The sequence below is a fragment of the Prinia subflava genome, chromosome 1 (assembly GCF_021018805.1).
Source record: "Prinia subflava isolate CZ2003 ecotype Zambia chromosome 1, Cam_Psub_1.2, whole genome shotgun sequence".
NCBI lineage: Eukaryota > Metazoa > Chordata > Aves > Passeriformes > Cisticolidae > Prinia > Prinia subflava.
In genome coordinates this window covers 137,014,259-137,035,229 of record NC_086247.1, presented here as the reverse complement: position 1 = coordinate 137,035,229, position 20,971 = coordinate 137,014,259, and the positions used below count along the sequence as shown (strand labels likewise).

At 43.7% G+C, this 20,971-nt stretch overlaps 1 protein-coding gene across 2 annotated transcripts in view; it reads right to left on the bottom strand.

The window, feature by feature from the left end:
• GPR158 (G protein-coupled receptor 158) overlaps window positions 1-7,008 on the bottom strand; it is a 192,391-nt gene extending 185,383 nt beyond the window's left edge. For both annotated transcript variants that reach the window (XM_063413999.1, XM_063414006.1), the window contains exon 1: window positions 6,130-7,008. In XM_063413999.1, the coding sequence (XP_063270069.1) occupies window positions 6,130-7,001 (872 nt within the window). In that variant the 5' untranslated portion in view covers window positions 7,002-7,008. The remainder of the gene's footprint in view (window positions 1-6,129) is intronic.
• Between the last annotated feature and the right edge of the window lie 13,963 nt (window positions 7,009-20,971).

Sequence of the window (20,971 nt, the reverse complement as noted above, 5' to 3'; positions counted from 1 at the left end):
TAAAACATGAATAAGAATCATGAAGACTAGTTTAATATTTACTTACTATCCAGTCATTCAAATAAAGTCTGAAAAACAATTTATTTTTATTGCTTATCATTGGTAAATTGGATATAACCAACTTGACATTTTTCCTTCAGTACCTGCCAGAAACTGCTTTTGGAGCAAGGGCTATGGAAAACCTTTTATTTGACCTAACACAGCAGTACATTTTTTCTTATCTTTAGGAAGATTTCTATCTCAGCCCACACTCACAAATAGAATAGATGACAGTCCTGGAGCTGAATCTCAGTAAGGACTGCCACATGCCCATCCCCTTCAAAAGATCTTTGATAACTGCTGTGCTGGAAGTCTAGCCCAAGGGGGATGGGGGTGGAGAGCAAAAGGGTTGGAAACAGAAGTCTGACCCAAACAAAAAATAGTTCCTTTTATTGCAAATTAGCATGTAATACATAATTGTGGACACAAATGCAGTATGTGTTTCAATCCTCTCATTGAAGCCATATTTAACTTCTTTCTTCAAAGATCCGCTTCTGTTTCTCCAATACAGAAGAAAGCTGAATCATGGTTCTAAAAGAGAAATCCCTATTTATTGTTCCTTTCCTCTGTTTCATGAGCATACAGTTTTCTATCCATGACATCATATGAAAAATGCTGGTAAGGACATGATTGATTGCCTAGAGAATGCTTAAAATATCCTGAGGGTTTCCACAAACAGACAGTATACTAAGAGGCTTCTTTGTTTTAACTTCTTTTCAGAAATACAAATCCAAGACTTTTAGAAATTCTAGGAAATAAATTATTCTTTTTCATTTTTGAAACCTGTTCCAAATCCACCCATACCTCCAATCATGTTAAGGGCTAGGACATGTTAGAAAAAATGTCAACTTCACAATTTTAAAATATTTTCTGTATTATACAACTAACATCACATAATAATCATAAAAAATTAAAAAGTCTCCTTAAACAATTAGAGTTAATTTTCTCTTAGCTCAGTATTCAGACTCAAGAGACATTTGGGGAAACTAAAAAAAAGGGGGGGCTAAAGGAAGAAATTAAACCACGTCTAAAGGAAAAAATATCCATTTTTAAAATTCCTTTTTGCATGTCTACATTTGTTTGGGGTTTTTTTTACCAAGCAATTTGATAGCTCTGAAATATTTAGCAGAATAATAAATCATATAACATATATAATCCCTAAGAAATTACTTATTTGTTATAAATAGTTCTACCTGCATTGTTTAATCTGCCTTTAGTAATGTTTCCTCAACTAAGAGTCCCAACACAGTCTAACAGTGGAGTGGTCCAAGTAATTGTTAATGGTACAGTGCAAATCACTACATTGCAGTGCCTTTAGGGAAGAAACAGCTCAATTTAACTGTGCAGTAAAGATTATCTTTGCATCAAGGGATATCTTTCCAATAACTGAGAGAAGCAGAAAACCTTTGGAAAACAGGAAATATTAAGATGCAGCACAATCTGGCCAAACTTCAAAATTAAGTTACCTGTAAATGATCCAGAACAAGATTCCATTCAAAATAAAATAAAATTAAAAATCAAAACCCAAAACAAACAAATAAAAACAAAAGAAGGCTACTCCAAACTTATTCAGCTTGCTGATCAAGTACCTTTCTGCCAAAACAGACATTATTCTATTGGATTCTCCCTAAAAACAATCAAAAAAAAGACAGCAAATGCTGTGCTGGATTCGGCAAAAAACTTGCGGGAATATGGTGGGAGGGGGAAAGAAAGCCAGTGCTTTGTATCCTGAAGACAATCTGACCTCCACGATCAGAAATCACACGAGACCAATGACCGGTTCCCAAAATGCAGACATATTACAGCCCAACGTTAAAGAAAATGAGAACAGCACACAAGGGAACATTCTGAACTGCAAAAGCAGCAACTCATTCATCAGAGTTTGGGGATAATTGATGTCATTGCACAAGGCTGAGACACTGCACATGAATCTGACTAACCATGCTCAGGAATACTGGAACAGGACTCGAGAAGAGGGACCATGGCAACAGAGAGCTGGTGACAGAGACTAAAGAAAGCCAGTTTGTGTAGTCTAGTAAACAAAGGTGGAGCAGGGGCCACTGCCTATAAATAAGTCAGGGCAGTAAACACCAGCTAGGAGTGCTAAATCAGATGGAAGACAGTTCTGGACCAGCATAAATGCATGAGAACTGACTGCGACTAAACTCCGATCAGAAATCAGGAGAAGTTATCCAACCCTTAGGTTCAGCATGACAGTGAACTGGAGTCAAGAGGGAAACCCACCTACTTAAAGATGGAGATTTGTCAACTGATGACATTAAGTGGGCCTGTGACAGCAGAAGACTGACTCAGTGACCCAGGAGGACTGTTTTTAACTTGTGTGTTCCCCTTAGCTGACTATTTAATCATCTTTCTTCTAGATGAAGTGACAGTTCCCACTTGTCTCCAGTACTGCTAAAGAAACAAAGACCTCTCACTTCCTCTCCAGGCACCAAGAAAATACTTTTAGAAAAGGAAGTACATTTACAACATGCAACTTCTCACACTTTTCCACTTTCTTCATAGGGCTGCAATGAGGACAGTTGGGTCATCATGAGCCATAAAATCTGAATATGGTTCATCCTGACCATGTGATAGGCAGCAGCAGAGAAGGGGCACAGAAGATCTGTGACAGATGCTACTGTGCTCTACTCCCTGCAGCACTACAATAGTAGAGTGATCAGGCACATTAAGTGGTGAATTTAGGCTGCATATGGCATCAGTTTAGACAGGAGGGATGGTTAACATCAAGTGATTACTTCGAGTTTCTGTGGATCCTGATTTCTGAACGAGAGCAGGTAATAGTAATGCTCTCTCCATGCATTTTGGGTGGAAAGACCAGCAAAAGCAGACAAAATACCAGCAAGCACTGCTAAGAAGCTGCAGACAGCCAGCACTGCTGGTTTAGCATTGTAATAGGCTAATGTGGCCTCACTGGGATGGAACAGCTTCTGGTACATCTATCAGCACAATCAAGTTGCCTTTGGTTTCTCCACTTTATCTCAGAATTCGTCCACAGTGTTAGCCATGGCAAGACAACCACACTCTTTCCTTGGCCTTCACTTGGGGCAGTTTGGCAGTAAGCTCTTGGGAAGGGGAGAGGTGAAACTGAAGACAGGTGAGCTATTTGCAAGAGCCCCCTGGCCTGCAACACTCACATCCTCAGGCCAAAAGCACTCTAACTCTGAACAATGTTAAGGACAAAGCTTGCTGCTTTTTTTGCACTTCCAGAACGCCATCGACAACAGCACTGCAGCAGCAGCATGCACTGAACACAGCCAGCAGTAGTTATCAGTACTGCCTTCATTAAACTCTCTCCATTGCTATGCCACATGAACAAATCCATCTGTTACTGCCACAGAACAGATATCAAGAAGGAGCAATGGCTTTTCCTTCTGTAATGTGAAAGAACTCCTTTTCATGGATATAACATGCCTTATGTTTCTTACCCTGTTGTAGCATGCCTTAAACATAAAGTAAATAAAGTACACAAACTGTTAGAATAATATCAAAGAGGCATACACTAACCATTAATGATATCATGCAAGACTACTAGATGAGAGGAGCATGGTAACTGATTTATTAAAATGTTTCTAACAGATGGTTCAAAGATACATTTTTGGGAGAACCAACACAGCTGTCCCAAAAGATGGAGGTTAATGAACACTGTTTTTTCATATGGGCCTTAAATAAGCATTTAAAGTCAAAATATTATGTCACTCAAAGACTGATGGTGAGGGGAAGTAAAGCTTACTTCAAGAGGCATCTTATAGTAATTCACACTAATTTTCCAGTAACCACACTAGATTTTACATTTTTCTATTACGTGCTCATGCTTTAAACCATTTTTTCTCTTGAAAATTCACACAGAGGTTATGTACCTATTAAGTATTGAAAGCACTGTGTAAATATTGTGACAAACTACAAGACTTAGAAACATATTTTGTGTCTATTTTCTGTGTAACTGAGAAGTTAGTTTCTCAATATCTCAAGTAATAATCTTACATTAAAGCCCATGTCTCACCTAGCATATCTCAAATCAGGAACACAGGAACTATCCTTTTAGACTTGCCAGAATGTGTATATATTTATAATTTTAGTTCTTCCACCTGCTGCTTTAATAGTTTGGCAAAAAACATAACCCATTTTTTAGAAATGCTTACAAACTCATCTGTCAATACAACAAATCTTTGCTAGTTTAGACCTAACTGTTCAGTATAACAGCAACACAACACTTTGAACCTGCACAGCATACTCCACCTCAAGATCTTCTAAATAAGAAGTGGTTCTCCAAGCTTCGAATGTCCTTTGAAGTATCAGTTATAACAGGTTATTCTATTTCTTCCACGGAAGTGACCCCACATGGCAAACAGAGGCCGGGAAGATGAGGCAGGGAAGGCAGTGCTCTGAACTGCATCCACGAGGACATCTGCTGGTGCTTGGCCAGGGTTATGCCAAAACACACCTGGTGTGTTCTGCACACCAAAGCTACCACAGCAGAAGCCTACACCACTGAGATGCTTCCTGGCATCACAGAATCTTGGCACAGAGCTGGGACTGGAGCTTTAGACTTTTTTGCTTAAAACATGAGTTTATTTCCTCTTCAATTATGTCAAGATTGAAGTTCCTTTAAGTTCTATTTCAAAATTTATATTCTCAGCTGGTTTGTGGCTCTCATCACACCTCCAACCTAGTGGTTCTGCAAAACTCTATCCCCAACAAGAGAATATCAGCCTGCACTGACTTTCATCCACATCTCAAAGTTCATCAAATGTTGAACATTGCATTTCAATGATCTCTGACAAGCTTCCTGGCTTCTCTGGACTCCCTGGGGTCCTGAAGAGCTCTACAGTAGACCTGTTCCTGGGGTTTGGTCTCAAGAGGAATTCAGCAACAAACAGCCTGCAGATGAGCTCATTTTACCTTAACCCTACCATGCCCATAAGTGTGAAAATTTCAGGGCAAAAAGTAATTCAATAGAGAAATAAGCAGCCATTATCCATTCAACAAATTTCATGGTTTTTTAAGATCTATGACTACATTCACATCTCTTTGATCTCAGTGGGTTTCAGACTAAGCTAAGACAAACAGCATTCGCAGACACTGTTGCCTTGCCACCTAGGTGTGGCAAAATCTCTTAGGTGTCTGCTACATTCTTATCAATCTTTACCTACTACTAATTCATAGCCCAAAAGAAATCCCATGTTCCTCTCTCATCCTGAGAAATGCCAGCTGCCTGTGGGCAGTGGGGAACTCCCCACTGGACAGAGCTACCTGAGATCCCCTCGCAGGACTGCCGGGGGAAAAACTGGCATCTCACACTCTACAGGTTGCTCCCATTCTTTGAGCAAACCTCTATTTGGTGTCAAAATACAAAGACACAAGAAAGAGCCTTTTTCTATCCTCCTGTTAGTTGCAAAGCAACAAAAAGTATATAAAGCAATAAAAAAATAAGCAAACATTTACATATGCTAGGTTTCAAATATAAAGCTCATGGTGTAAAAGGAAAGCTTTCCTACTGCCAGTTCAGGATATAGTCAGATGAACTAGGACAGAGCTGCAGTCACCAACACTTATTTATCTTCAAGTGTACTGACCAGGCTCGAGCACCCCACAGTGGATGTGCTCTGGAGACCAGAGACATCAGTTTATCGGCACAACAATGTTATTTCCCAGCTGGGGTCCAGCTAGTTGCAGTTTCGCAGTACGGTAAGAAATAACGCCTCAGTGAGCATTTTCCTCTTGCAGACACAGATAAACTTCAACTGGGAACTGCTGCTCTCCTCTCCCCGCCGCAGGCACACCAGGAACGCCATCCTCACGCACGCCTGCTCCAGTGGGAGCAGGTAAGGCAAACGCTGTGTTACGGACGGAGACGACAGCGACTCTTTTACGGAGAGACAGCTCCCGAAGGCACCGGGGCACAGCTCCACAGGAAGGCCTGAGGTCGCTCTGCGGTGTGACCGAGCAAGGGTTGATCAGGTCATCCAGAGACCAGAATGTCCTTCCCTAGGAGGGAACAGAACCAAACCCCCATCCTGCTTCCCCCCTCCCCTTCTCGACAGAAAGCAAGCAGAACACTCCTCTTACCTGAATTCGGGCAGGAGGTTTGGCCGCAGCCCATAGAAAGCCGCCGAGAGGGTCACCAGCCAGCCGGGTTTGTAATTCCCATTCTCACACTCCAGGTATGGGGAGGACCACCTGATGTGGTTCTTATCAGCAGTGAAGCTCTCCCGCCTCTTCCAACTGTTTTCCAAAGTTTTTGGGCCCGTGTTTAAGACCTTCCTGTGCAGATGTGGCCTCCACTTGTGCTTTAAGCCGTGGAACCAGTCTGTTTCCACAGAGGCGTTGGCCAGGCGGTGAGCCGTGGAGGACAAGTCCTGCAGGAGGACCAGGTTCTCGTGCCTGCTGGCCTGGAGGAAAACCTGGGGAGTGGAGGAGAAAGGCTCCGTGCTGAAGGTGATAGCGGCCCTGGAGATGTTGGGGTCCTCCTCCAGCAGGCTCCTGATCAAGGCGCGGTACCATTCCAGGTCCTCCTGCAAGTTCTGCTCCCGCGACTTATTGCTCTGGAGGATCATGTTGAGTAAGTTGGTGGCGTGGGTGAGGGTGCCCAGGGCGCCGTGCAGGGAGGGGTGCGAGGTGAAGCGCGACTTGCCGGCGAGGCTGGCCAGCTCGTACCGCCCGGAGCAGTTGGCTCGCCGCAACTCCCGGGAGTCGCCCGTGTAGAGGAACGAGGCCACGTCCTGGGGCACCTCCTCGGCGAGCCGCTGCGCCAAGATGGTGCTCTCTGTAGAGCGGCTCCGCGGGGCCGGCAGAGGCTCCCGGCTCTTGATGTGGTTGTAAATAGGCTGCTTCCCTCCGAGCGCCCGCTCCCGGCCGCGCACCGCCTGCCCTTGGTTGGCGGCAGCCCCCAGCCCTCGCTGGGCGAGGAGCAGGAGGAGAAGGAGCCGGAGCAAAGCCATGTCCCCCGGTGCTGTCGGTCGCGCCGGCACGGCGAGGCGGCGGAGGATGCGCTTCGCGCAGGCGGCCGCGGCGAAGGGGTGCGAACGCGCAGAGGCGGCCGAGCGGCAGCGGGGCGGAACGCGACCTCCGGCCCGCGAGTCACCTGTAGCGGTGCCGCCCGCAGCCTACCCAGCGCGGGGCTCCGCACAGCCGCACCGCCGGCGCGGAGCGGCGCGCAGCCCCTCCGGCGACAGCGGAGCCGAGCCCGCCTGCGCCTCCTCCCGCCGCGGCCACCGCGCTCACTGAGCTCCTGCCCGGCGCAGCGCGCAGGGGCGGCGGCGCCCGCGCCCGGCGCAGCGGCGGGTCCCCCCGCGGCGCCCCGCCGCCGCCCGCGCTCCGCCGCTCCGCATCCTTCGGGCGCCGCTGCCGGAGAGGGGGGCCCGCCGCCCGGGACTGCCACTTGCTGCGGGCACCGGCGGGCGGGGCTGCTGCCGGGGAGACAGCGGGCAGGCGCCCGCCTCCGCCAGCTCTCGGCTCTGCGAGCGAGGACGCCCGGCCGTGGGAGGACGGATGCTCACCGCGCGGCTCCCCTCACCGCCGGCCCTTATAGGTGTACGGCAGGCAGCGGCCGCCCTATGTGGCCGCCTCGCCTGTCAGTCAGCCGGCAGCCACTCACGGGGCAGGAGCACGGCGCCGTGCGGTGCCAGGGGAGGCGGTGCTGCTGCCGCGGAGCGGCGTCGAGGCACCTGGCTGCACCTGCAGCCGGCCCAGCTCGGGACGGAGGCGGGGCAGGCCCGCCCTGGCGGGGCCGCTCCGCGTTCCGGCGCTCGGGGGTCGCGGGCGGGCAATCCCCGGGGGCTCCGCGGGCCGGGCCGGGGTCGCCCACGGCGCGCCACAGCGCCCCCTGCTGGCCGGACGTGGGACTGCGCCGGGGCGAGCGCAGGAGCGGGGCCAGGGCCCGACAGGCCGGGCCCGACAGGCCGCGCCCCGCGCCTGCCCCGCCGCGGCCGGGACACGGTTCTGCGGGATCCACGGCGGGGGAGATGGTTCTGCGGGATCCGCAGCGGGGGCTGGTGCCTGCTCTGTGGAAGGCGCTCTCGTTTCAGCGTTTCTAGGGTGGGTGAAGTGGGCGCAGGCTGCTCCTGGGCTGCCCCCGTGGGGCCAGCAGGGCTGCCCGGGGGGGAGGCCTGTGGGAATGGGCAACAGCGCCTTCGGCATCCCCGGGCCCGCTGCCCGCCTCGCCCGGGCTGCCCCGCTCGCCTCACCCGCCCCAGGCACGGAGCGCATCCCGACAGAACGGGAGCTGGGCCACCTTCCCTCTCCCTGCAACTGCGGGGGCTGGCTGGTTGTATTTCTGCAACCATGATCTTTTTTTCCCGTAGTGTTTTAACTCCGAGGTGCTAATTCCTACAGTGGTTTTCAAAACTAAGCCCTTAATCCAGTGGCTTTTAACACTGACCTTCAGAGCACCTGTGTGGAGCCGAGGCGGCACAGGCTGATCGCCCAGCTTTCCTCCTGCTCTGTGGAAACCCCCTTGGAATAACACAAATGCTTAGAAGACCTAGTTAGGATTTTTCCAGATAAGCCACCGTGGTCAGTAACAAGGATCTCGTTTAGTAAAACATTTCAACGTGTGTTTAACTTTGTGCATCTTTGGCATGAGTATGCACCTGCTCAATATCTTGCTAATGGATGAGGGATTTGTGACAGGAGACAGCAAAGGATGAGTTTTGGAGCAGGTGGTCCACGCAAAATCTCCTAACTACATTCCATTCCCATTTAATATAAAATTACATTTTGGAATCCAAAGGTGCAGACGAAAAGAGTAGTAAAAGAGGATATTTTCTTTTCTTCCTCACACATACACGTGCATGCCCATCCTATAAGGAGCAGATTTCAGTTATGCAGAATATATGATCTAATTTTAAACCACTGCAAGCTATATCTTCTCCTTAAAGCATAATCTTATTTTAGAATTATTTGAAACTACACTTGACAGAATAGTCACTCTAAGACAGCTAAATGTAAATTACATTTGCAGTCCATATATCCTAGTGATGCTATGTACACTTTACCTATGGACACCTTTAATAATTATAGCACCACAAGTTGGTTAAGAGAGAAAATTTATAAATTTAATTTTTTTTTGTCTCTTGCTGCATGCAGTTGAAGAGGATATTCAACACATAAGAATAATTTACTTGTACTGAACTTTCCCTCAAGTGAATAGTTAGTGAGTTTATTTAGAAACTGCTTATACTGAAAAGCTCAGGAGCTGGTATTTACAGCTTAGCACAGCACAGGGAGTCTGTATTTCCAAGTCTTCTCTGAACAAATACCTAAAGATGCATCATTTGCTGTGGATAAGAGAGAACTGGGGCTTTTGACAGCAGCAGTTCTTAGGACTGAGCTAAGATAACGTGGGATCTGTTACATGGAGGGATATCACTAGCAACATAAACTCATTTTTTTAATGCTGTGCCTGGGCTGATTGTCTTTATTGACAGACAAGAGCTGCTGTAAAGGAAAGGTCAGTTGCCTGTTGGAAATTCACGTTCCCTACTTTAGGCTGATTATTAATACCTGTCTGAATTGCACTAGGCCTGCTCAATGCCACATTCACACATTCTCAGGATAACCAAATATCCCCTTAATGTACTTGCATGGTGAGTCCCTTGTATTTCCTGATCACCTCGTAGTCCTTTCACCTACCCTTCTCCAGTAGCACCCACTGCTCTCCCTGCCCCCTGGCCTTCACTAACACCCCAGAAGCTGCAGTTCTTAACCCAAAGGTTTGCCAAAGACCCAAACGGGTTAGTGCACACCTCCAGATGCTGGAAGTCTCCCTTAATCTCAAGAAGAAGTCTCTCTTTTTCCTGTCCTGTCAGTCTGCTCTGTGTGTTTGGTCTCTGTGCTGGCACTTCTGAGTCAGAGGGAGAGGATGAGGGGTTTAATGAGGACTTTCTCATTCAGAGTGCCAAGATCATGGCTGAGTCTTGTACAGCTGTATCACACAGGGTTCAAAGAGGCCTTCTTTATCCCGTAGGACTTCCTTCTGCAATCAGTTTGGAGCTGATCTCAAATAGCTACTGTGTACAGACAGGTCCAAAATGAGACACAAACAGATTTTAAGCCACTGTAAATGTCCATCCTCTTACAGCTTTGTAAACACTATGCCATGGGACCCAAAGTCTACCATTCACAGCCCAGGTCCAGGGAATTGGCAATATGGAAATACAGTATCCTCCTAGATTAAGGAAATCTACCAAATATTTTATTTACATGAGTTTACTAAGGACTGGAAGAGGTGTAGAAACCTGTGATTGTTGTCTTTTTATTGTAATATTAAAATGCATTAATATTTCTGGACTGTTATATGTAATCAGTTGAGAGTGTCAGAAATCTGTTCAGCTGTGACCAAGACAATGTGAAAATGGACTGGGAGTCCTCTGAGACACAAGAGTACTGTGATTGAATAATATTTCCTATGCTTCTGCCTCAGTTCTGCCAGAGGTGCTGCCTCAAGCCATCCATGCAAGGAATCAGGAGGCATCTGACCACTCTCCTGAATATTTCTGAGTTGTTACAACTATTGCAATTGCTTCACTCAATGTACTGGCACGTGAAGCATCTCAATTCACTGTATTACCTATCAGGATTGAAGTCAGCTCTACATGAGTCTAATTACAGTGTAGAAAGAACAACAGTGCAAAATGTTAGCTGTTATTAACAGACTGGAGTAAGTGTAACCTACTTTCTTCAAATATGGCCTATGCAAAAAAGATCTTGGTTTATCTGAACTATTTGACATACAAAAGCATCAGAATCACTGCATTGTTAACCAGTTGGAAGCAAGGAAAGACTGCTGTTGCTGTGAAATATATTTAAAGACTCATTTATTAGTATTTGTCCTAAACTATATACAGAGAATACCCACAAGCGTAAGTGCCAAAGCTTTTTAAATTGTGTTGTATTTCTCTTACAAAACAGAGACAAAGTGTTTATCATTTTGTCAAATCACTACTTCTGGTATTTAAAACCACATGAAAAGTAAAGTATTCTTAAAAGTACTCCTAATTTTAGTTTGAGTACTTAAACAAATAACATTCTTCCAACAATTTTTTTTGTCTATCTGCCAATGACTTCTGATCTCTTTAATTAATTTCAGGTAAGTTTGACAGCAGTCTACAAGCTTCTAAAATGTCATGAAAGTCACAGATGGATCAAAGAAAGCAACCCATGTTCATTTTTGTGCTGAGGGAAAAGATTCAGAGAGAACTCAACAGTTAAATTGTCTCTTTGGTCTTTCATTTGGCCACTCATATTGGCCAATAAGCATAAATATACCCCCCAAACAGCTGCAACACATGGTGATGCCTTGAGGCTGAAACAGAGACTAAATAGAGTGAAAGGAACAAAATGAGTGTTTATTCAAGCCCATGCCCTTGCGTCTCCGGACCCACAGAGGTGGCCCAACCCGAATATTCCCAAAATGGAGACGAAAAGGGCTTGTCCCCAGGTCTTACCCCTTTTACAAGTTTCCATTCATTTGCATATAGCAATGCACCGTCCAATCAATAACCCCGAATCACCAAACACCCCCCTCTCGACTTGCCCTTCTCTTCCAGGTTGTTTATACTCGGGCCTGGAGCTTAGAGACAATGTCCTTGAAACAGGCCGCCCTACCCCCATCACACCGTGAAGATCCTAGCACCACTCAGTGCTATCAGACAAAACAGAAAAAAACCCAGCCCTAAGGCATCAATGGGACAGCCTCTCTGTCCAAAAGGGAGGGCACAGCCAAGGGGCTGATGGGGTAGAACTCAAAAACATAAGGGGGAACTGCAAGTACTGTTGGCAGTGGGCACAGAGCCATGAGACCTTAACAAACAATGCAAAGAGTCCATGGGAGCTGGGAGAAATGCTGATATTGCAGCAGGGGGTGAGAGAAAGAGTGAACACAAATCCACTGCAAAACAGGCTTTTTTAGTTCGCTTGTTTTCTCTCGCAAATGAATTTTAACCATCAGCTAAATGTGTCTGGAGAAAATAGTCAAAATGCAGAGTACTGAAGTTCTTCCTTGGAAGTGGACAAGAGAAGCAGCAAGAGCTTATCTGTCAGTTAATGTTCACTGGCAGTGAGAGATTCCAACCCACTGGATATGTTCTTAGAAATGTTGGGATAGAGGGAATCTGACAGACGTTATCCAGCAGAGCACTCCAGCACTGCAGCAGGACTACATAAAGCACAACTGTCTCTGGCAGGGGCTTGCTTGCCTTCTCTCAGAGAACTTCTAGTCAGGTAGACCCCAGAGCCACCCTAACTACCTTCTTCCACACTTCATTACCTTAGCACAGGGGGTGGGCTGAGGGGGGCCCATAACACACTCCAAGTCTTCTTCATTTTATTTGTTTCTTTGCCTTCTTAGAGCACAATCATCATAAACTAGTATCTGCAAAAGACTACTTTGACTTACTCCTTCTTTTTTTATCTGGGCTAAATTAATCAAATCTCTTAACAGGCTATTCCTTGCTTTCCAAAACTTGTTGGCCCTGCTGTTCTCTTCTTGACTACCACTCTGTTAGCCCTAGGTGTCCCAGACAAGGTTTCTATTATGCATCATCTCCAGAATGTGTAAAATTCTCTGTTAATACACCCCACATTGAGGTCTGCCTGCTTTTTCACCTTCATCACAGTACTGACTACTACTCAAGTCTGTAATGCTGAGTAATCCTCATAACCTTTCAAAACCCATTGCTTCCTAGTTATCTATTATCTATTTTTATTTGAGGATTTGAGCTCTGCTACCTCTGGGTAGTATTTTGTACTTGTATTTGCTGAAGTTTACTGAAGTGATTTTAGGCAACCTCTTATTTTTCCAAATCATATTTAGTTCCTCTTCCATTTTCCAAAATGCTTGTAATGATCTCCTATTTTCTTGTAGTCATTTGCTAATGATTTGACCTTTTATTTCCTTAGCCAATCTGTTCATTAACCGATTTAATAGAATCTATCTGATATCTGGGAACCTTTCAGGAACCTACTAGAAACATCTTCCTGGTTTGATAGTACACTGCTGATACTTTTGAGAATTAGTTCAGGAGCAATTGCTTACCCACTCATGAATCACCTACACATTTCCTTAGCTTACTGATGAGAACCTCAAGCTAAGTATATAGTGAATGCAGCTGATGCAAACATAGAGCATATCCACTGCTTTGTCACTATCCATGAGGTCAGTGATGAGTCAAAGAAGAAAACTCAGCTTGTTCCTTGTCCTCCATGTGGAGTTTTCTTGACAAACTCACAATGGATAATCTTGATCAATTTATTATTTTTAGGTGATTACTAAAAAGTAGTTTAATAATTCTTTTGGAAGTCTTCTGGTGATATCTATTTCATTACTTTCTTTATAATTTCTTCCATCTTTTTTCCAAAAATACATAGCATGATTTTTTTTCCAACTTCAGAATCTCCCCCCAAGTGGTAGTATATGCTTGAAAGAGCATATCTCCAACAGAGACTGTTATTCTAGACTAGGATAAAATGTCAGAAAACATGTTGATGACTTTGATGCCTAATTGTTTATGGAGAACTTGTATCTGATATGCAGATGCAGACTCTACAGTTTAAATAAACACTATTCAAAAGCTTTGTTAACTTATTCACAGTTGGGAAAAGATGGAGGATGTTCAAATGCAGGTCTAAATATAGTCCATATAAAATACAAATAAAAGTACAGTCCACTCTGGTTGTACTTTACAGACATGATATAAATGTTGGGAAACACTGTGCATATATACTGAGAGCTGGTGGTGCCCTCAGCCTATGTGGCAAGGACACACAGGGTAGCACACTTGCACTGAGGAGAGCAGAACTGCAGCTCAGAACACACACCCAAAGTAGTCAGAACCCTGAGCCAGTTTCCACTAATTCTTTATTTGAAATTACAACAAATGCAAACCAGAAACTCCTGTGTCAATTAAGGTAGTGTGCAGCAAGTGGAATAAATTACTACCGTAGTACCTGAGCTGCCTTCACAAAGCAAATCCCACTTCCCCTTAATTTCCAGTGTAACTTTCCAGGGCTAAATAAGGACATTAAGTGGGCAACACCCCTAATAATGGTACAGGAAGATTCACTGCTGTATCCAGGAGAAGACATTGGTGTTTGTGGCTCTGTTTTATGAAGCCTAGGAGCTGACATGCATCGCCAGCCCCTGCAGCAGGAGAAGCTGCTGAGCTCAGACCCTCAGCATCCCTGGGTGAGCAGTAACACGTGGGGAGGAGGAGTGCTCCACCCCCTGATAATCTGTCTTACCTGCAGCAAGAGCAGCATTCATTCAAGGGGTAAAAATATTTCTTGTCCTTAACCACCTAACTTGTGTATGAGTACAGCTTAATGGGTGTCTGCTGAAGCACAGGCAGAGGTGGTAGGAGTGCTTATCTTTGGATTAATAGCCAGGGGCTAGAACATTGCTATGGCAAGTGAGAGGTAGAGACCCTTCTCAACAAGAGCTTCAAACCCACAACTTTGAGGAGACAGCTCAACAGCGGTCCAGCATCTTGTCAGCATCAGAATGAAGCAGGCAAGCAATGAACAAGAGATAAATGCACTAAGATGAGATAAAGGAGGCATCACCTGAAAAAGAAAATTTAAAAATTATTATAAGCATCAGAAAATAACATCTCAACATGTTATATGAAATAGCTAAGTTTCTTCTGAGCACCTTGGTTTCAGTAATGAGCTAGTTGATTATAATGAGCATTCAAATTAATACAGTATTTTTTTAACAACTAAATATACATCCTTCAGAACTATCAGGGAAGAATAATCACTGGGAGAAGAGCACACACAAGGTGGGTTTATCTGTTCTCTTGCAACAAGAATAACATTCATAATACTTCCGACAATATCTCAAGAAAAAATTATTTTGTTATCAAGCAATAAGCCATGAATGCATACAATCCTAATCCAGTCTGTACAGGAATAAATTGCTGGCTGTTGTTTTCTTACTTTCTGCTTTAGGGATCTAGGGCATTAAAAATATTTTTTGAACTTTCAAAGATGTAGCCCACAATATGATGGCATGGTAACTACTTTGGCTTTAACTTTATATCTAGATGAAGCATTCTCCTTCCCAATTATTATACCAATTATTTTTTTATACATATTTCAAGACTAGAATAATCTTGCATTTTCTTTCTGTTACATAAACAGAACAAATTGTCATCTGATGTAGATTACCATATCTTTACTGAAGCCAATGAAATTATATGAATTTATATAGATAAGTATTTGCCCACTCACCTCATATACAGAAGGACGAATACAGAATTTCCATTAAAATGTTACAAAAACCTACATCCTGTTACATTTTGTTCTAAGAATTTGCAGATGTCAGCTAATGGAAATAAACTTCAAAGGGAGGAATAATTTGAATTAATTGGGAGCTAAATCACCATCTCAAAATGAGTTCTGTTTGGAAATGGTTGCTTTAAGCTGTTTTGTTAAGTGGGTCTTTTAACAGCTTTGCTGTTTCATATAGAGCTGACCACTTGAAATAAGAAGCAAATAGCACAAGCTACTGATTATGGACCTTGAAGTTTGAGGCAGCTCTTGCTTTCAGGCTGATAAAATGTTCAAAGTGAACCCTCAATTAAAATGCTGCTTTTTCTCTTCTTGGAAGAAACAAGATTTAAGCAAGAAAACCAGACTATCCTTTCTCTACTCCTGTCCATCTGCCCCATTCCACATTCAACAGAAAAGAAAGAGGTGAGACAGAATAGATCTTTTTTTTAAACAATGAATAACAGGGACATATCAGTGATATCAGAGATGGAAGGAAAAAGTGGAGGCAATGAAATTTCATTTTTCTGACTCTTTTCTTCACAACTTGTAAAAAGAGAGGGTCTGCTTTACTATGTGAAGTCGTTATGGTTTTTGGATGGTGTAGAAATAATGACATGACTCTCAATATGATGAAATGAGAGCAATCTTTATTCTTCTAAATTCTCTATTTATAGAGTACTTCAGCACAATTTGTATGATTGGTCTTTAGAGTCTAGACCCTTTTGTAAATACCTTTCACTTCTCAAGGATTGTTTTTGGTTCCTCCTTTGTTTTTCTCAGGCCACTTTCTCAGTGAAGGTATTATGTGAATGATTTCACACACAGACACTGCTGCTGCCTGATGCCTAATTTCAGACCAATTGTCAGCATCCATAATAGGTCAGACAGACTTCACTCTGGAGGAAAAATGTAGAGGTAGTACAGCAAGAAAAAGGAATAATGATACAGCCTTTTGTCATAGGTACAAGGCTCCAGAACACCCATGTTTTTGATTTATAAAAGCAGTTTTTATGGACAAGAAGACACATGGCCAGATAAGCTGTGCGCCAAACCTTCAAAAGTCATACAAAGCCTATAAATCAGGGAGAGCAAATGAGAGATGAGACAGTCATTTGCCATGCCAGTGGTGGGGTAGGAACACTGTAAGGCTGATCTGGACAGTCCTCTGGCATTGAAGAGGGAGGCATGACCTGAAGAAATAAGGCAGGCAGTGGGTAGGACATACTGACAAATACACTGTCAGGTCTCTCATCACCAATGCCCTTTATTTGCAGCTGTGGTGTTCATATTTCCTGATGTGGATCACTGGTCAGTAGGACCTGCATAAAGATGCACAGAGCTTCATCATTCATACAGATGGTAAAGGGGTCTTGTGGGGCTAAGAGCTTTTGGTCTTTGAACTGAGAAAAAAATCCCTATACAAGAAATAATCTCTTCAGCCAATCCAGCCTTCCTCTAGAATTTTCTTCCAAATTAATGTCAGTTCAATAGCAGAAGGGAATTTTTGTACATGTCTGTAAAACTGGGGAGACTTGAATATACAGTTCAACCGAGCAAGGAAGACATTCAGCAGAAACTGCTTGTTCCCCACCAATTCTAGAAATCGGAGGCTTCTGAAAAGATTGAAAGCTAATACTGATGAGGTAGAAGGAGGATTCAGCCATTATTGTCAAGAGGAAAGCTATTTCAGAGGAACATTTCAATTTACCTTCTCTAGAAAGAGTCATAATTTCCCATGAAAAAAACCAACCTACTTTGCAGCAATAGAAAAGAAGGATAACTGTTTTTCTTCACCTAATGTCACCCTGTGATTCCTCTCTCTAAGGCATAACATAGCCAGTTTAGTTTTTGCATTGATTATCTCAATTACATTTTAAAGGCAATTCAAACAGTAAAATCAAAACAAAGGTGTGTCAGTTACACATTAAGTTGTGCCTTCAAGGACATACTCGTTCATATTCAGTTTTCATTTAATAGACTGTCGATATTTGCTTACTACAAATCATAATTTGTTCAAGGTGCCTATTTTTCACAAATGCCATCCAGCAGTGTGGGATGGGTGTACAGTATCATCCAGCTGTTGTCTTAATCTATGGAACACACACCAAGGGCAGACAGAGGGGAGGACTTGGGACTTACAGTGTCGAAAGCTTTGTTACCCGTGCCTTCCACTTTCTTTCCTTAAATGTTTGCATGGGACAGCATCAGTCCAGTGCAGGGCTTGATGCCTCTTTTTTTCCAGTGCAGGTTAAAACACTAGCTCTCTCAAGAATCAGTGTACTTCTTCATCCCCTCTGTGCCCCAGAAAGAGAATGATGAGCTAGGTCACCTGTTAAACTGGTGTCTCTTCTGACTCAACTGCACCAAATGACTAAAGGCAGAAAAACCACACGAGTATGTCCTTTTCCAAGACTGTAAGTAGTGGCCCACTGTGACTGTAGCATAAGTAACAGGACTGCAGTCTGCCAGTTTTCATAGACAGACAATACTTTTACCAAACATAAATTTCTTTTTCCTTTACTGAGATACACTAAATTTACTGATTCTGAGTAACCTACATAAGGACATGCTGTTCTTCACATAAAAGAGATTTCCAGTAGCTGTAAGAAAAGCCAGCTCTAGGTATTTCATTGAAACACAAATTACAGCTTTCAGAGTAGTAAAAATACTGATGGTAGTAAGATAATCCAGAGACCTATTTTGACAATTCACAGTTGTTAGTGCTACTTCCCTATTCAAAATCTACTTTTTTTTCAGTTGGTCTATCTAAACTCCATCTTCATTTTCAGATAGACGCAATAGCTAAAATCTATTTACACTGCAATTCAATAGTAAACCACTCACAGATTTTGCCAGAGTCAGTATTTTAGCCTACCTTGACAAAGGAGAGACACCAGCAAGTTTTGCACTGGACTGATGCTGTGCCTTGCAAACATTTAATGTCAGAGAGGGGAAGATATGGATTAATGTAGCTTTTGACACTGTAAGTCCTTCATTCTGTCCACCCTTGGTGCAAGTTCCAAAGTTTGAAACAGCAGCTAAATAAGAGTATATCCAATCCCATGCTGCTGGGCAGGATTTGTGGAAAGTGGACTCCCTTCACAGATGATTCTGCTGAGGACAATTCAGGTCAATGTCTTTTTTTCACTTACTTGCAAGAGAATGTTGTCTCGTTTTACCCTGCTGTGATTAGAAGATACATAACCTTCAGCTTTGCTTTCAGCATCATTTGCAGCTAATAATTTCAACAAGTGTAAACAGCCTCTGCACTGCTGATTCTTCTGAATGTTTTAGTTAAAAATCGTTTTGGAAAGTGAGGCTTGGACTCTGTAGGTTTGGAAAATTCACAAACTCTACTTTTTTTCCTCAAAGATATCAAAGAATTATGTTAAGAGATAGGTAAATCCTCCATTCTCTTCCACAAGCAGGAGAGGCATCTTCTGTCTGATAAGCCAGAACTTATCAGCCATCTTATCTCAGATCTGCTATTTATACTGCCCTTCTGCAAATGTGTTATCACTGCCCTGCATGCTGTTCTAAGGCATTTTCCACAAAACCTACAGATTTCCACATCCGAAATGAGCACAACCCAGCTCAAATTTATACAGAGGCTGGAACTGTGTCTTCACTTTGGATGGCTGTGTGTGGGTGTGTGTGCATGTATGTGTATTTGTGTAGGCGTATTAGCATTCATTGCTTAAATTTTGTTCCTGCTGTAAAAACGACTTGCATAGAGGTTTATTTTAATACCAAATTGCAAGGTTAGTTCATTTTACAAGATGGCAGTTTAACACATTGAGAGAAGGAGGGAAAATAGATTTTTTCCTAAGATCTGCAGTGTCTGTGATGCTCTGCAACAAACAGAGCAGAACAAAATTGTGGTGACCATTTTGATGAAAAAGTGAATGTGCTCAGTGAGCCAACGAGAAGCAGTAGGGGAAATCAAATATGAGACTAGACAATTTTTTCCTCTTCCAGCCATTTGACTTTCTGCAATTTCATTTAAGACAGAAATATTGTACTTAAGGGGGTTTAATGCTTTTTTAAATTAAATATGCTAAATTAGTTTGTGTAGAAACATTTGTCTATAAAAATCAGCTGCGATATTTGGTGAGCTCATTCTTTCCCTAAAAGCAAAATCAGCTGTAGTAACTTTCCTCCTAACTCTACAAAGAAATACTCTACAAATTTGGCTCTTGAATATCCACAAAGTCTGTGTGTAGAAATAAACACAACAAATGAAGACCAAAGAATGAGAACAAGTTGGCTTTAGGGCTCCATTTAAGATGGGAAGAGAAAGCAGGTTTGCCCTCAGAGCCTGTGCAGTGCTGTACCTTGTGCTGGGAAACTCAGCAGCAGCAGCTGGATTGGGTCCCTCCATCTCTGTGGTTCAAGGCAGGAGGACTGTCCCCACCTCTGCCCAAAATTTTCTCTTGACATTGTGATGTACCTGTTGGGTTAAATTCACATCATCTGCTTAAAGCCTGTCAGATCCTCCCTCTGCAGCTCAGTGTCCCAGTGTCAGGGTTACCTTTCCACCTTCTGGTGGGACCCCTCTCCCAGGAGCCCCACCCTGCTGCAAGCACACAGTTGTGTTCTCAGGGTTCACCAAGCTCTGCCTGAAGCCTGGCGCAGTTAAAGGAGGAGGCAGCACCGTTCAGTGTGATACAAGCACAGGTTTGGTGTCAGGGAGAGGTGCTGCAGATGTGTCTCCTGTTGCATTTGTCTTTGCTGTGAATGACAGTACTTTTGTGCTGGTGAACTGTCACATACCAAACACATCGGCACCTCCATTAAATGACCAAAATTTGAAAAAAAATCAAAAACTGGGAGGAAAATTCCTTCCCTTGCCTTCCTGTTCTGGTGAATAGCTCTGATCCTCTGATACTAATTAAGTTCTCTGCTTTTGTCTCTTCCATTGCACTCTTATATATTCAACTATGTATGTACACAGACACTCAACACATGCTTTAAACCTAAGGGATTGTCCTAACCATGTTTCCTTTATACTCCAACCCCATCTACATTTTTAGCCCTGAGAGACTCGGTTGCTCAGCTGAGGCAATGTCAGAGCCAGCGTTTGCAGGGACAGAAAGAGGAAGGTGCAGCACCTCACACAGCTGGGAAGGAGCAGGGGGCAAGAGAGGAGGAGAAGTCCTTCCAGCATTCCTATTATATCCAGAAGTAGCACCTAACAAAGACTGCAGTGATGAGAGGTAAGGGTTAAATCAGCTGAGCTCCAGGGCACACCTTCTGACTGAAGCTTGCAAAACTTTTATTTTTTCTGCACACTGGGAACTCCACAAAGGTGCGCAGCCACCTCTCCTGTGCTTTCCACAGCTGTTCATTACACTGCAGATGTTCCCCTGTCACTTTGCTCTAGGCCATCAGACTTGATAAATTCCTATTGCAAACTGAAGATAAGCTGCATGTTTATCAAAGTGGAATGATATCAACCCTATTTTCATTTCTGCTACTCCAAGAATATGCATTATGCATACATTTTATATTTATGCCAGTTGGACTCAATTCTGCATCTTCCTGTCAGCTGAAACAATTACCTTTGTTTCTAGCAGTGACGTGATGATGCTCTATTTACCTGAACAGGCTTTTAACTCATGATCCTACTCAGCTGCCT